The sequence below is a fragment of the Lissotriton helveticus genome, chromosome 10 (genome assembly GCF_964261635.1).
Source record: "Lissotriton helveticus chromosome 10, aLisHel1.1, whole genome shotgun sequence".
NCBI classification, from domain to species: domain Eukaryota; kingdom Metazoa; phylum Chordata; class Amphibia; order Caudata; family Salamandridae; genus Lissotriton; species Lissotriton helveticus.
In genome coordinates this window covers 243,796,760-243,814,249 of record NC_136071.1, presented here as the reverse complement: position 1 = coordinate 243,814,249, position 17,490 = coordinate 243,796,760, and the positions used below count along the sequence as shown (strand labels likewise).

Below are 17,490 nucleotides of genomic sequence, written 5' to 3'. Positions count from 1 at the left end.
GCCTTATGTACTTTCATAAGTTTATAAATGAGAGACTGGTCCAGCGGGGAACACCAAAGACCATAGGGAACATACCACTCCCAATTCGATAGCAGTGAGCTGAGAAGGGCAAAATCATGATGTGTTTCAGCGTGTTGATGTCCAGGTTAAGCATACACGTTGTTCTATCCAGTGTAACTCATTCCGACGAAACTGGGATGTAATTTAAATGTGGTGTTGGCTTTGAAAAAATGTTTAGACTCCAATGTATTAACATGGTTAATTATGTATGCGTGTAATGTATTGTAAGAGATTTTGTGAGCCTGTTTAATAAAAAAGATTTTGTTAAAAGAAAATCCTCTCGTTTATCACTCAGCTGAGGGAGAACGAGCGGCGCTGAACACTTGTACATGGAAGTCAACAGGGACTACAGTCTAGATTGGCTCCTGGTGATCACGTGGCCACCACTAAGCGGCACCGATTAGCCGTGCAAGCGTCGCTGTCACTATCCAGGCGGAAGGGGGCGGAGATACCTAAAATAGCCGCTCTGATTGGCTAGAAGCTGCCACTTGCTCATCAGAGCTGAAAGAGTGGACGGATAGGAATGAAAACAGAGCGCGGGCATGGCGATTCGCTGCGAGGCGTCACGTGCGTTCACAGCTGATCCCAGCTCTTGGCTCTGCTCAGTGGCAGACTTTTCCCGGGTGGAGGAGCACGAGCAGGGACCCCAGAAGATTCCTCAGCCATGGCGACCCCTCAGAGCCTGGAACAGTCCTTTCCAATAGAGGTCCAGCACGACCGCCGAAGGAGGCAGTTTTGTGTCCGACTCAACGGTGAGATCGTACATACGTTTATATATAGTCTTTCTTCCCCTTGTCGCCACATCACCCATTCCCTCTCCTGTGCGCCTACACTTGCCCTTAGCCTGACCCTTCTTGTTACTTTTCCTGCCCCCGTGCTCCCCTTGTATTATCTTAAAGTGACATTTTGTGTTTTCTGAAGTGATATCCCCATGACGTTTCTCTCGATTACAGTTGTCTCTTTTGCTCCCGCTTGTCTATGACCCGCATGTCTACAAATGAGCCCCTCTCTTTTAAACCCCATGTCTATTCTACTAACCCCTGCTTTTCAGCCCTGCTGTATATTCGTCTGATTCCTTCCCTGTATGCTTCCCCCTAATTCCGTTTTTCCCTAATTCCATATTTGTGTCTTTTCCTTGTTATGTAATTGTTGTTTTTAACCTGGTCTCGTAAGTGTCTTTACGCGGTTCCATACCGGTCTATCAGTAGCCTCCTATTCCCCATTGCCTACTCCCCTTTCTTTTCCTCTGATCTCCGACACACTCTTCACCTACTCTCTTGTCATTTTCCCTGATTCTCCCCCTGTCGTTTCCACAGTCTCGGTTCCCCTGACACCCCCCTCTGTAATCGCTCCACTTGACCCCTCGTCCTTCTTGACTCTTCTCCAAGGGTTCTCCCAGACGTTTCTTCGTCTCTTGTTGCATCTTCTATTGATTCCATTTTTGTCTGTTTTGCCTGTTTTCCAGCCTTTTCTCTTTTTTTGCAACAGGTTTTTTTTCAAATGCAATCTTCTCCTGGCCCTCCTTTTCTCTTCACCGCACTAATGTTCCTTTTTTCCCCTCTGAGCGACCTCTTGTCCATTACTCAGATCTTAGTTGTGTTTTTTGTTGTTGTTTTTTAAAATTTTCTCTCGGATTCTTTTCTCCAGTCTGACCTTTACTTGTCTTGGCATACGCTCCACTGCGTCTCTTCACCTGCCCTCATATCATTACCAATTCCTCTAGCGTCCTGTCCCTTTTGATTCCCTTCACCTCATCTCTTTTCGTAGCCCCCTCCATTGATTCCTCCCCTAATTCTGTCTCATCCGTTGACGTAGTCTGTTTCCTGATCTCACCTATCATATCTTATGACTTCTTTCTTTTCTCTGGACCTTCCCCCAAGCCCTGCACTTTTCCAGACACATTTTCAACTTTGTTTTTTCCCGACTTAAGTCTTTCTCTCTGACCTACTATTATCTCTTCTCACCCTCCTTCCCTTTGCATGCCTTTTGACCACCCACCATACCATGCTGCTCTCGGCTTCCCCCCGTTCCTGTACACCCCTTGTTCATGCCATGCCCAGCTAGCTCTGCCCTGCATCCTCTTCCAGCTCATCCTTTGAACTCGTGGGACGCGTTTACTGCGGGGTCTCCTTTCCCTCATTCTTTCATCATCGCTTTCATGGTACAATGTGAGATTTCCTGCTTGCACCCAAGAGCGAGAATGTCAGCGAATGCAAATATGTGCAGAGTAGAAAGACTCCTCTGCTGGAAACAGCTGCAGGCTCAGCTGGTCGCCTCGTTTTGGTGACTCCTCGGTGCCAAGGGGAAGGGTTAGCGGCTCGGTGCTGCTGTATGTATGTATTTATTTGATTTATTTTGTGCATATTTATACAGCGCGAACTTTACCAAAAGGTGTCAGAGCCCTTCACAATAGAACCAAGAACGTTACATGAAGGGAAGATTACATATTTTACACGTTACAGAACATGTACTGTTACGTTCAGAAGCGATGTCCTTGGAACAGCTATTAATAGTCTGAGGTTTGGACTCAGCACTTCGGAGGCTTCTAGAGCACAAAGTATGCCAAATAAATGTAGCTGCTCGCTCATCGCTCAGGCCGTCGCCTTTCAGTGATAATCGCCCTCAGTGTTTACTCTGTGGAGTCTCAGTGACGTCATCCTCCTTTGCTCAAGCACCACAGTGTCATGTTTATCACTCAGTCGTCCCTGCTGCTTTAGCCAGCATCACTTTTAGAGCCTGCGGCTTTGACTTGGAGTACCGCTCTGTTAACAGAAATATGTACGTTCTTTCATAGCGCGCAATCTCATCATAAAGTACATATCAACTATATACAGAAAAGACATCGTATTTACAAAAATATTACAAAGCACAGAAATAAATTAGAAACGCAGCAATTCCTGTATATCGTTACTACTTCTACGTCTGGATATTCTCTTTTGCATCCTAAAGAGAGCGTCATTTTTTGCTTTCTTTTCATCCCTGCTTATTAATCAAAATATGTTACTTTTAGCTTCACCTTTCTTGCACAATGTGTTCTTTGTACTATCCTCTCTGACATTACCCCAAAACCTTTGCTGTGCTTCTGGAAGCTGACGTATCATTAAATGTCTGTGTGGTCAATGCCCCAAGTAACCTTGTACATATTTAACATGTGAACATCCACAATGTTGTTCTTCCAATCAGATGCCTAAGACTGGCTGTTGCCTCAGCACCCCAGACCATAAAGGAAATCCCATAATAATCCATGGCCTCAAATTTGTCATCCAGTGTTTTGGTCAGGTCTGCATATATGACTGTAATACAGTAAGCATTTTAGAATGTTTGTTTTGATGTCAGCTAGGGTTTTGAGATCATCAGTCAGATGCCTCTTAACTACTCGGCAAAACGAATGATGGCCCCTACCAGGCAACACTAGGAGAAGTGTGGCTCACTGGTTAGAGGAGGCAGACCTGGAAGCAGAGGTCAGCCTGGGACCAGGGTTCAATTCCCGGCTCGGTGGGTTCTTGAGTCCTAAAATGTCCATGGACTCGACAATTCTCGCTCCGGTGCCTACTCGATTCACGGGTTCACACTCTGCGACTCTGGGCAATAGCTTGCTTAATCTCCACAACGGCCCCTCGCGGCGGGATGCCTGGCTTTCACCTTGTGGATACCCTACCGGGGTTATCTCACAGGGGAATACCAGGACGGGTTCCCTAAGCAAGCGCTTAGAAACCGCTCGGTGATTTGCGCTATATAAATTCCTGTACATTTACATTTACATTTACATCATTCTGACTTTCGCTGGATTCCAAATAAGGTATTCACACAATCAGAAGTCCTTACATAGTGCCGTCCTTGGATGAAAATATTTTTGGTATTGTATCAGTAGACATTTATTCCTTACTTGTAATATCATTAGTATTGTGGATTTCTCCACAGTGTGTTCGGGCAGAAGATTCAAAGCTACCATGATACATAATGTGGATATCCCTTTCCAAAAACAAATTTGTGGCTCGGGGTGAAACATCTGTCAGAAAATAACAAACTCAAATGTACACCTATTAGCATTAAACAAGATCAAGGGTGTAGCAGTAGAATGTCATACCTTAGAGGCCGCTTTGGGGCCCATTCCATCCAATGAGAAGAACACAAAGGAAGAACCTACAAAACACAAAATGAAGCATCATGGAATTGACCAGAGCCCTGGTGTAAGTGATGAGGCAGTACTAGATACCATAGCGTCAGCCAATGAAGTGGGGGGAAAATAGGAAGCCATGATGGACGTAAATCAGCGAGAAGAGAAAACCAAATGCCCTACTCTAGAAAGCAGGAGAAATTTTTAGTCTGAAAGCTATTTAGAGAGCAAGTAGAAAGCAAGAAAGACAATATGCATCTTATCCAATTTTTTTGGGGAAAAAACCCACCAGCACTCCAAATACACCTCCTCGTAAAAGAGCCACTTACTGAGTCCACCTCACAACTTATAGTAAAAGACAAGAGGAAGAAGGCAGCCAAGAAAATTAAGAATATCAGATTGACTTGTAAGTGCACAAAAAAGCAAAGCGGGGCGAGGGGGTCTTAATGTCCGATGTAGGAAACAATCCCAGATACACTGTCATTCAGACAGGGTCTCTTTTGAGTGCACTTGTAGAAAATGTCACTGGTGTGGTGGTGAAGAGCATAGCCGTGCAAATGATAGGAGTTCTGCACCATTAAACCCACAGGCGGAGTCTTTCCTGCCTGAACCAACTAACATGGCAGAAGGAACGAAATCCTCAGGGATGTTTGGGAATTGCAAAGTGCTGGCTCAAACGAAATTCATCTTCGTCAATTTATTCCCAGGTCCAGTGTGTCTGTTACCACTAAATCAATCACGTTTATTAGAAGTGTTTGAGGCTAGCCCTGCGCTTAGCTTGATAACCTGGCAGGATGTTAAATTAGTTAATCCCTGTGTGCGCACTAGTTGCAGCTCTCATTTGGCAGGAATGGTGCGTACAGTGACCGTCTTATGCAGTAGTTTCTCCAAAACGGATAGAGTAAAAAACAACCATCTGCGTGTGAGGGGCCTAGATATGGTCCCTCAAAGTAGGGGCTGAATCACAGTGCTCTCTACCTGGATCTTTACAAAATTGGACTATGTCGTTTCAAAAGTTATTTCCTCTGACTCTGCTATGTATGTTACATGTAAGACTTACCAAGGCCCACAGAAAATCACATGCCATAATAGACGTTCATGTTTACCTGAAGCCTAGCCAATACGACAAACCCAAGGATCAATTGGCAATTCTGCACGTAGCCATTCAGGGCACAAAGGCAAAAGTTAATCCCAGAGAAAAGTATCTTCTTCTTGTTTATGGAGATTTTAATATCAACCCTCGTGAAGACACATGGGACGAAACTTGGAGGGAAGAAGTAGGGGTCTGGGGCATCCCTTTGCCTCATATTGCATGCTGTAGTCCACTCGGCAGACGCAGTAAGGGGAAATCTTGCGCTAACTTCCTCTCCTACTTAAATTTAGGCTTTTTAAATGGTCAAACCATTTCTGATAGCCCTGTGGCCCCTACATTTCAAAGCAATAAGAAATGCTGTATAATCCACTAAATTCTGCTCCCTAACAACCAGTGGGAATTGGTGCTGGACATGCAACTAATCCAGCAGCCCTGGAGTGATCATAATCCTCTATGTTTTAAGTTAGGAATATTGACAGTGCCTGAGCGTCCCCGTTATTAGATTACTAGTATGATTCCAGAGAACAGTAGAAGAGTAGTTAAATTGAATGTGGCTGACCCACCATAGAACATTTTGCTCATCTTTCAGCACAAACTGCTGAATAAAATTACACTATCTTGGCATGAAAGTACAACTTCATACAGGGAGAAAGCGTTATGTCTGTTTGGTGAAAATGTGTTCAGCAGTTTTTTCAAAATGAGTGTTTGAAAAAGATACTGTGCAATTGAAAGAGTGAACACTAAATCTCTGCTATTCAAAATTGAGATTCAGTGACTCCTGTCAATGATATTTAAAATGTTTGACATTTGTTTGACTGGTATAGGTCTCTGTAGATTTAGTTTTTTCCACCATCTGGAAAATTGCGACTCAAGCTTGATTTGTGAGTATTTATACTGTAGGAAAAAAAATCACAGGGAAGGTCAGGCACAGAAGCAAGTGGCAGTGGTCGGGTGGACCAATCCGCTTGGATAACTCAAGTAATAAACCTGGAAAAAAAATTTAAAAACATGTGATTTATAATTCAGAAAAGCATCGCATTCTCACCAGCCAGCATTTTAAGAAGTGGTTTCATCCGTCATTTTATAAATAAAAAAAAACGTGAATTCGGTTTGATTCCCGACTTTCAAAAAGGGTTTAAAAAAGGAAAAAAGGGGGGTTTGGAAGACCAACAGATGGAGAAAGGTAAAGAAAAAATATGACAGAGGAGGGAAGCCAGAGACCTTCTGCAGCGGGGATTGTGAGGAGCAAGCATTGGGCACTTGCGGCCCTGTGGGCACCTCCTCTGGGCCTGGCTGTGTCCAGCAGGTTGGGTGCAGGCATTGGCCACCTGTAGCGTTTGGGTGCGGGGCCTACCCCAGGCAATGCCCTTAAACCAACTTCCACTGCACACAGCAAAGATGGTGCATTGATGGTGGATGTGAATAAAATATATCATGAAAAAAAGGAAAATTCACTGGAGAAAAAAACCAGGTAAAAACTTATTTTATGATTCTGGCTCAATCGCAAAACACCACTGAAAGTCACCAGTTGTGCTATAAAAAGAATTGTTTCATAGATAAGAAGGGATGTGCAAACGTGTTTGCTGCTTACTTCTTTCATGTCGCTTTCCCAGTTTACTTCAAGCTACTCCCATGCAAAGTTTTGCGCTTTGCAATATAATTTTCACCACATTGAGGGATAATATTCACTGAAATCAAATCCGGCTAAACTAGAAAGCATATGCAGACCTTTTTCTCGCCAAATGTAACTTTTGAAGAATTTTTCAATTCACAATGTCAAACTTTTCCATAATGTCTCCATGCAAGTTTACATTTGGTTGGGGTTTTCTATGCACACTGGTATTTCACAGAAGGGTTCACTTATCTGTGAAGTTGAAACCATGCAAACCGTTTTGCTAAAATTAGGATGAATGCCCAATTATCCCTAAAGTCCTGACTTTCATCAAACTGAGGTTGGCACACCAGTTGCAGGCAGTATTTGAACATTTCATGGACACAAGGATATCTATTGCTTAGCAAAATAAAAGCTATGGTTTTGTGAAAAAAAAACAGTGTTGAGAAATACTGACTTCTTTTGAGGCGAATGTCGGCAAAACCAATTGGACTGACTTTAATGTAAAAACATGCAATTGCGTTATAGGTAAAAATAGGCATTTACAAATACTGTTAACGTATTGCGCGCACACACATTTTGTTAGGGCAGTAAAGAGAATCTCATTTGCTTTGGAAGTGTTAGGATGGGAGAAGCAAAAAAGAATTGGGTTCAGTAGAGAATATAGGAGCTAAAGAATTGAATGACGTAAACAGTGTAACGATTGAGTGCATTTTTTCAGATGTAAACAGTCCCTCATACAGTTCAGTGGGAGCACTTATAAGAAGGTGCAATGGTATACCAAGCAGCCAGAAGCATGAAGTGAGACAGAAGTATTTCTCTTGTGGGAGGCAAAAGTCACTCTATGTATTTTAACGAATTGGTAACAATAAGCAATTTATCAAAGCAGATGTAAAAAAAAAAAATGTGTAACAAAGTTGACCTTTGTTTTTGGGAGGGATAGCTAAGTGGAGCTTTTTGTGATGACTGGTTGGGAGCCTTCTAGTAATATTTAGGGAGTGGTCTGCATTATTGTATTGTTTTGAATGTCGGAATTTAATTTTCGATTTATTCAAGTGCTTTCGGTCCACAGTAAAAAAACTAGCTGCCTTTCACACATGCAATAAAAAAAAGTATTAATTAAAAAAAAAAGTTTACAACCAAGCTAAAATTCAATATGCCCTAAAAACAGCCAACATCAAATAGATGGAATCCCAATTATAAAAAAAAAAATACATAAAACAATAACTGAGCAGACAGTCAAGATGACTCGCGGGGTAATAAAAAGAAGATGGCAAATATTAGCCTTGAAAGTGTTCCCATTAAGCATTCTGGAGTTTTGTGCTGATGTCAGAGTTTTTATGTTCACTTATAATAATGAAATATTGTGTCCTGGACTCTGGTATTATTTTATGGGTTTTGTTGAATGTATAGAGTCGGTCTATTTACAGGTTTGTATTTCTGCTTATTTAATGCTTCGTTCTGCTTTGCGGTGGGCGGGGTTGCTTTGCTCTCTGAGCAGGGCAGGAGTGGTTGGCCCACTCCTAAGTGCGCAATGACTGTTTGGTCGGCCCTCTCGGGCCGCCCAAACCAGTCATGCGCACTTTCCCCAGCCTCAATGCTGGCTGCATTACACTCTGCGTGGAGAACAAGCCCAGGCCCCCATTCCCTGGTTGAGCGTCGAACCATGATGCTCAAAACCCTCTACGCTCAAAACCTGTAGCGTTGTGATTTGGCAGGGAAACCTGAGTACTTACCAATCACAACGCTGCATTGCAGATTTGTGATTGGTCAGTAGGGCCTGCTTCCTGTTCCTTGAGTTCCACGAGGAGAGCAGGAGCAGAGACGCGGGACCTGGCGGCAAGGTGAGTTTCTTTATGTATTTAGTTTAATATGCGTGCTCTTTTCCACCTCCCTGCATGACCCGCACACCTCACTACCCACGAGCCATGCCAGTCGACATTGTTTTAAAGTGAAGAAACTCAAAATGCTGCATTTGTTTTCCCAACTGAATTCTGCCAGGTAGTTCGTATGCAGGGAAAACCTCACAAAAGCGGTAATGTTTGCACATTATGGAATCTTGATTCTGGTGCAAAATCCCATTAGGGCCCACCTGAAAGACCTGCACTGGCTCCCCGTCAACAAGAGGATCACCTTCTTTAAACTCCTCACCCACGCTCACAAAGCTCTCCACAACACCGGACCAGCATACCTCAACGAACGACTCATCTTCTACACCCCGAACCGCCAGCTTCGCTCCGCTGCCCTCGCCACCGTCCCCCGCATCCATCGAGCGACTGCCGGCGGCAGATTGTTCTCCTACCTCGCCGCAAAAACCTGGAACACCCTCCCCATCCGCCTATGACAGACCCAGGACCTGCTGGCCTTCAGGAAACTCCGCAAGACCTGGCTGTTCGAGCAGTAGCAGCATCCCCGTCCCCCACCCATAGCACCTTGAGACCCTCACGGGTAAGTAGTGCGCTCTACAAATGTACTGATTGATTGATTGATTGATTGAATATGGATTGTTTTGGGACTTGGTATGAGTTCTATGGCTTGTTAAAATAGTGATGTTGGTGCTTTGTGTGTGTGTATTTGGGAGGGGGGTGGGTCGATTTAGGCTTTTGTTGTGAAGTGCATTACACTGAGTGACTTTTGAAACTGTGTGTGGTGTAGGGTGTGTGATAAAACTAGAGAGCTGGCCCCTCTGACCAGGAGAATAGGGCACTGAAAACCAGTAGAGAAAAGGCTATTTCCCCTGGGTCTTTCCATCCATGGAATACCATGGAAAACTGCAGGTGTTCTACCCTGACTGATCAAGGCACAAGTTAAATTACTCTGAAAAATATAGAGCTCAAGTGCCATCATATGTTTCAGAAAACGTTGACACAAGTGCTTAACAGTTTATTATTGGAATCTATTTTGAAACCTTATATGCTGAAGATTTCCTGCTGATAAATCGAGACAGTACTTCTCCTTACCATACTGCGGTATATAGAAGATAAATGTCCCTGCACCAGGATAATTGTTTAAGTGTATGGACCCTTCAGTTCTGTTTTGAATATCATACTGTGAATTGGAAAACAAAATATGCATTGAACCTCAGGCTAGTATGCAGGCACTGGGCCACTAGTAATGCAATATCTTGAGAAAGTCATCTCTGGCCGTTGTCCTATTTATAGCTCATTCTCTTCTTTCTAAGGTGCTTTCAACACAGACATTCATAACAAACAGCCTGCTTGTACATGAATAGGAATAAAACCCACGAGACGCTAACTCCATCCTGTGAATGGGAACGTCAGTGAGAATTTTTTTAGGATCATTGACACAATATCATGGTAAACAATATTGTTGACAAAGATTTTGTGTTAAAAATATTTTTTACCACAATATTGTGCGCCTATACTTATAATGGTAAGTAAGAAAATGCCGGGAAAAGAATATCCTTGACACTAATATCGTTACATACATTTCTTTGTGTGTATATGTATGTATGTGTGGTGTGTGGTGTGTGTGTGTGTATGTATGTATGTATATATATATATGTGTGTGTGTGTGTGTGTGTATGTGTGTGTGTATATGTATGTATAAATTAAAATAATAATAAGGTAAAATAAAATACCATTGAGTAACCTACTCTGGAGTGCCGTGTCTTTTGTGGAGGAGTTACTGTTGGGGGCCAGGATCCGTCCCTAACGCTGAGCACCCGCTGTGGAGCGCTGAACTGGCTGCAAAGGATCACATTGTGGCGAATATATATATATATATATATATATATATATATATATATATATATATATATATGAGCGACAGTGTAAAGTTGTACTTTGGAATATTGACATTTATTCTTGAAATATAATGTAAATTAAATAAATTCCTCTAATACTATATATATATATATATATATATATATATATATTTATTTTTTTGGGGAAAAGCAAGACTTTATTGATGAATCCAACAACATTACATTCAAGCGCCTACATCCCTGAGGCCGGCTGAAAGTGCGTCATACGTACGATATGTAAGCAATTGCGCCTATCCCCCTTGGCTGTAGGCTTTCTGCGAATCAGTACACATGTTGGTCCTCCAAAACCTTTAGTATATGGACAGTACAGCCGCTTGCATTTTATATTTTATGTAAACAATGATGAAAAGAACTAAAAACATGACTCAATATCAACAACCACACTTGTACTCTTGCGTTCCCGTACCTGTTCATTTCCATTGGGCATCGCCTCTGTAGGCTTCACTCGAACCCACCTCCCCTTGTGTCCAACCCCTTCCTGTTGTGCTTTCTGTGTCACATACTGTACAAGGCCCCCATGCATGCTATTCCATATCCCCTCACGATTAAACATTGTCCATCTCATCGTCAGAACTATCGCTATCGTCTTCTGGCAATGGCTCGCATATGTCCCCTCTGTAGGAGTTCCATTGTAACCAGACCCCATTCCATTTGCGCGGATTGTCTCTCATCTTGTATACTGCCCTCTCCGTTATCATGAGTGTGTCCATGTTTCTGCTCCACTGCGCCAGTGTGGGAAGCTCCGCCGTCCCCCATTTTTGCGCAATGTCTCGTTTGGCCACCATGCAGCCTATCGTGACCCACAGCTTACCATAGTGTGTCAAATCAGTAGGCCCCCAGACATTCAACAGGCATACACGTGGGGTCAGGGCTACAGTGGTGTTTAGTGTCTGTGCGATGGTACAGAGCACCCGCTGCCAATACCCCACGAGGCGTGCGCAGCTCCAAAGTGTATGTAAGAAAGTGCCTTCCTCACCGCACCCCCTAAGACAATAGGGATGATCCGCCCTCTGCAATTTATGTAGAGCCACTCTTGTGTAGTAAATCCTGTGTAGGATTTTCAGTTGTACCAGGCGAAACCTGGCTGATATGCCGGCCTCACGTGGGGATGCAATAGCTGCATTCCAGTCAGATTCATCAAAATCCCCGAGGTCCTCCTCCCACTTATCTTTTAGTTTTCCCAGTGGGTCAGGTAGATTATTTAATAGTTTACGGTACGTTAGGGAAGTCGCACCCTCCTGCATAAAGTCCGTAAGCAGACGGTCTTCCAGTGGGGAGGACTCCGGGGGTGTGGTGCCCGGTGGGAGCACTGCCAGAAGGGCATGTCTGATTTGTATGTATCTATATTGTTCTGTGTTTCCCAATTCGTATTGTTGTTGAAGGGAGGCGAATGAGACCACTCCCTCCCTGGACCACATGTCACCCACAGTTGATATCCCAATGGTGTCCCACTGGTTGAAGCCCTTAGTACGCCTCAAGTGACCTAGAGCCTTAGTGTCCCACAGCGGGTGAGTTTTGTGATGACTCCATCCCAATGTAGTTTTGATTGCGCCTTATACCATAACTGTACTGTGTGTTTGGTGGGTCCTATCAGTTTCACTGCAATACCTTTGTGATACAGAGGCGCTAGCATGCTGCTAGTACCCAGTTGGGCCCTATCAGCCTTAAACGCTGGGTCGTCCTGTGGGGTGTGGATCCATTTGTTAAGAATCTTGAGCTGTGTCGCCCAGTAGTACAACTGCATATTGGGTAATGCAATACCACCGTCGTACCAGCTCCTCTTGAGTTTTGCGTGGGCAATTCTCGCTGGCCGATTTCCCCAGAGTAGGCCTGATATCAGTGCAGTCACCTTCTGAAAGTAACTGGGAGGTATTAGTATCGGTGTATTTTCGAGCACGTACAGAAAACGCGGCAGTGCCATCATTTTGAACAATGCTGCTCTGCCCAGCAGCGTCAGTGGAAGTCTTTGCCAGTGTTGTACGTCATTACGCAGTCTAATGAGGGGGGGTTGTAGATTACGACTAGAGAACTCTGTCGCATCTCGGGTGACATATATTCCCAGGTATTTAAAGGACGTGTTGGCCACTTCCAGTGTGCATGAGTCCGGCAGGGTCGGGAGTGGGCCCTTAAGTTCATAGATGGTCGATTTCGACCAATTAATGGTGTATCCTGACACCCGCCCATGTGAGTTGCAGATGGAGAGGAGGTTAGGGATGCTGCTGTCCAGATCCGTGAGATAGATCAACATATCATCAGCGTACAAAGACACTCTGTCCTCCCAGCTAAGATCCCACCTAATCCCCTTCAGTAGTGGCGTGTTCCGAATAGTGATCGCAAGAGGTTCCAAAACCAATGCAAAAAGGATGGGCGAGAGTGGGCATCCCTGCCTGGTTCCCCGTGCCAATTGTATGTCTCGCGACATGTGACCATTTGCCACCACTCGCGCTACTGGGTCTTTGTATAGTAACCGGATCCAAGTGATAAAGTTGGGTCCGAACCCCATGGAGGTGAGGACCGCAAAAAGGTAGCTCCACTCCACCATGTCGAATGCCATTTTGGCATCCAACGATAGTATCGCCGCCGGTTCAATCAACAGCGGGGTTCTCGCCAAGACTTCCTGCACTCTACGGAGGTTCAAGGCCGTACTCCTATGCGGCATAAAGCCAGACTGATCTGGGTGGATCAACTGATCCAAATGTGGCATGAGCCTGTTTGCCAATAGTTTCGCTAGGATTTTTGCTTCAGGGTTCAGCAACGAGATGGGTCTATAGGACGTACACTTATTAGGCGGTTTGCCCGGTTTCGGAATGGCCACTATAGTCGCCATCCGTTGGTCCGGGGGCAGTGTGCCGTTATCCCTACTATCCATATACATCTGTAGAAGGGGTTCGCTCAGGGACTCCGACATTATTTTGAACCATTCAATGGGTACCCCGTTTGGGCCAAGAGCCTTGCCTGGGTGGATTGCAGCAATAGCCAGTTGAATTTCGTCAATCGTTAAGTCGGAATCGAGATCCCGTGTCGCCTCTTCCGTCAACGTTGGCAGTGCCACATGACCCAGGGCGGCCTAAGCCTCCTCCTCTGTCACAGTCACTGCCGGGGTGTATGCCTCACTGAAGTGGTCAGCCAGTACATTCACTATGTCTTCCGGCCGCGTGTGTACCTTCCCATGTATGTCCGTGATTTGCAGTATGTTCCTGTTGCCCCCTTGCTTCCTATCTAGCCAAGCCAGGAGTTTACTGGCCTTGTCCCCAATGTCATATACCCTGTGCTTGGTGGCCGCAATGTCCGTCATGGTCAGTCGTTTCATATGGTCAGCAAGAAGGCGTTGACTTATCTGTAGGGAATGCAAAGTAGCACTTGACGGATCTGCCATATGGGCGGTGTTAGCTTTGTCGAGTTTCAGTTCCAGCTCTGAGGCTTCCTTTCCCTGTGTGTTCTTGTGGTGTGCGATCGCTGCTATAGCTTGTCCCCTGAACACAGCTTTATACGCTTCCCAAAGCACTGACGGTGATCCCACCGAGGCTCGATTTTCCTTGAAATAGTGTTGGGTAGCTTTCTGCAGGTCCTTACTAATGGATGGGACTTTGAGATACCCCGGATAGATCGGGTAGAGTCTCCTACGGGTCATTTCACGACTGGACAGTGTTAAGGTGATTGGCGAATGGTCTGAAATACCCCTTGGCTTTATTTGTGCTTCATCTATGGTGAGGCGACCGTTCCCTAATGTGAGGAAGTAATCAATCCTGGACAGGCTATTATGTGTAGCTGAGAAGTAGGTGTATTGTAGTTGCTCTGGGTGCAGCATGCGCCACACATCCACCAAACCCTGCGCCTCCAGGAACCCGCTGAGTTTGTTAGGGCCATCGACATGTGCTCGCACGGGAAATCTGTCACGAGTGTTGTGTAGTACTGCATTAAAATCTCCCCCAATGATTAAATCACCTTCCGGGAGTTCTAGGAGGAACTTGCCGAGGTCTGGCAGTGCCACGGCATGCAGTGCCGGTGGGATGTACACCGAGACCACAGACAACGGCCTGCCCTCCCACTGGCCATGAACCGCTGCGAAGCGGCCTTGATCATCTATCTTGGTGGATTCGACGATGTAGTGGGAAGAGTTTCGCATTAGTATGCCTGTACCACGCGACCCCGATGTGAACTCCGCATGCGCAACCATGTGGTAGCCTCGCCTATCCATCGCCCGTGTAGTAGCACCCATCAGATGTGTTTCCTGTAAAAGGACCAGGGCGGGACCCATTCTCTTAATTCCCTGAAAAACCAAACCTCGTTTAATCTTATCGCCCAGCCCTCTGACGTTCCACGACATTATTTGTAGCGGGGCCATCGGGGTGATTTGATCTAGTCCGGCCATGGCAGTGGCATGTGGTGGGGCCTCTCCCGGGGGCGGGCCCACTGCCTCTGATGCGGGGCAGTGCGTCCGACCAGAGGCGAGACATATAGAACAACAAGAAATGTACCGTCGCATGTACTGTATTGTGACCTGCACCGCTGCGCAGTGCTCTTAACGTGTTGCATTGTGTTGTGTTGAGTCAAACCACTAACTTTTAGAACCAAGTGATCAAAAAAAAAAGAACATCCCCTTACCCACGACCGCCCCCCTCCCTGCTTCCCTGCTACACGGACTCGAACCTGCCCGCCTCCCCAACTTAGCAGAGTGCACTTCCCAATCCCCAACCATTGTACTTGCGCGCCGGGGTGAAGGAGTCTCCGTGGTCAGCGGCCCCTCAGTCTTCTCCCCGGAGGCCCATCGCCCAGTGGCGAGCCTTAGGCGTGCAGCACAGTAAGTTCAATAGAATTTAAATCTGGAAGTCATTGCTCTTCGTTATCCTCTTCGCCCACATCGATTCTCAATGGCGAGTCCTCGTCTATTCCCCCTCCACCCGATGCTTGGGATTCCGGATGATGTCCAGCTGTACGATCCTTCTGCTGCCGGTGAGGTCGCCGAGGGTGGGCGTTTGTTCTCCATCCCTCCAGCCAGTCCCGCGCAGACTCTGGGTTATCAAAGAACCAAGTTTTGTTTTCGGCAACTACCCGCAACCTGGCCGGGAAGAGCATGGAATACGGGATCTCTCTCGCTCTGAGTTCTTTCTTCACCTCGAAAAACGTCCGTCGCCTGCGTGCCACCTCAGCCGTGTAGTCAGGGAAGAATGCCACTGTGGAGTTTTGGATCTTGACCGGAGGGGATGTCCGAGCAGCCTGTAGAGTGACATCCCTATCCCTGAAATTGAATAGTCTGGCAACAATGGGCCGTGGGGCCGCTCCTGGCTTCGGTTGGCCTCCCGGCACGCGGTGTGCCCTCTCCACCGAAAAGAATGTGGACAGTCCCTTTGGTCGCAGTTCATTTGTGATCAAGTTCTCTACGTATAAGTCCATGGCTCTCACACCTTCCGACTCCGGTACACCAATTATGCGGATGTTATTCCGTCTGGAGCGCCCTTCCTGGTCATCGAGCTTCTCACGTAGTACCTTATTGTCTGTTGCCAACTTCTCCACCGTCAGTTGAAGTTCAGACACATCTTCCACTAGCGATTTCGTTACCTTTTCCATGGCGTTGACTTTTTCCGTCATTTTGTGGAAATCAGCTCTGATCAATGTAATGTCGGTCGAAATCGATCCCACCGTCGTTTGCAGATGCGCCAGGGCCTGCATCACATCATCCAGTGTCGCTTTTTTTCTCCCGGGCACTTCCACGGATTTACTAGCTGTCTCCTTTCCGGTCGTCGGGGACACAGCGGGCCTGTCGCAGGCATATCGGTCTATTCGAGTCTGTGTAGTGCCACTCTTTAGGTTCTTCCCCGCCATGTCTGCTGTTCCCGCGGCCCCTGGGTACTCCTGCGACGGAGGACCGCGTCTGCCCCTTTTGCGGTTGATTTTGTTCGCCGACGTTTCAGCCTGCGTCGGTGGCCGGGCAGGAGGCGTTGTACCAGCCTTGAATCGCCTGTGATGAGAGAATCGCGTTTTTGCCCCGTTATGCCTGATGGGGACTGTAGGAGGAGTATCGTTGGATGTGTCCCGTTCTTTGTGCCTATGGGAGATGCCACCAGTTAGTTCAACCCAGGGACCGAGTGTCCTTGAATGCCGTATCCCAGCTCTGTGTAGGGGTAGTAGGCTTCCCCCATCGTTTGTATCGATCAGGGAGTGTCCCGGATACTGTCGGTCTGGCTCACCTGCGGGGCGTAGCCTTATTGCCTGCGGCCCTTCTTCTCCTCGTCCCTAATTGCTTTAGAGGCAGCCGCCCGCTGTTATTTTGGAGTTTATTAACACCCAGTCAGTCCACTAGAGAGTGCCCAGTTGCTCCCTGATTGCCTCGTGTCCCGTGATACTAGTGCCGCCGGGGGGGGGGTTACAATGTAGTGTGGGCGGTGGACACAGTCCTCCGATGCTTTCCCCAGTCAATTAGGCTAAGTGTGATCTTCTTTCACCCTGGGTGCACACCGCCGCAATTCGGCGCCTTCAGCATCCGCCGCCACGTCCGCTACCTCGCTGGAGTCCGGGCGCGGTGTCGGTAGTCTGCAATCAGGCCGGGCCCCGGTAGCAGTGTCCTCCGCTCCCCACAAAATGGCGGCTCACCTCAATGTCGCCATTCTTCAAAACTGTCTATCCTGCATGATCTGGACGTTGAGGAGCGGGGAAGCGAGAGCCGGTCTCTGTCTCAGCACTCCCGGTCGTGGGCTGGGTCTGGTCCTGCCGGTATGCACACCGAGTCTCTGCGCACCCCAGCTGGACGGGTGATCGGCGGGAACTTCCGGCGCGAGACCCCCGGTGTCGCTTCACTTCCTGTCGGGCAGGACTATTAGGGC

General features: G+C 46.6%; 1 protein-coding gene across 1 annotated transcript in view; it reads left to right on the top strand.

Annotated features, from left to right (window-relative positions):
- Window positions 1–360: 360 nt before the first annotated feature.
- The window catches only part of NATD1 (N-acetyltransferase domain containing 1), a 73,235-nt gene continuing 56,105 nt past the window's right edge, over window positions 361–17,490 (top strand). The window contains exon 1 of the mRNA XM_078665236.1: window positions 361–812. Coding sequence (XP_078521362.1) covers window positions 725–812 — 88 coding nt within the window. The 5' untranslated portion in view covers window positions 361–724. The remainder of the gene's footprint in view (window positions 813–17,490) is intronic.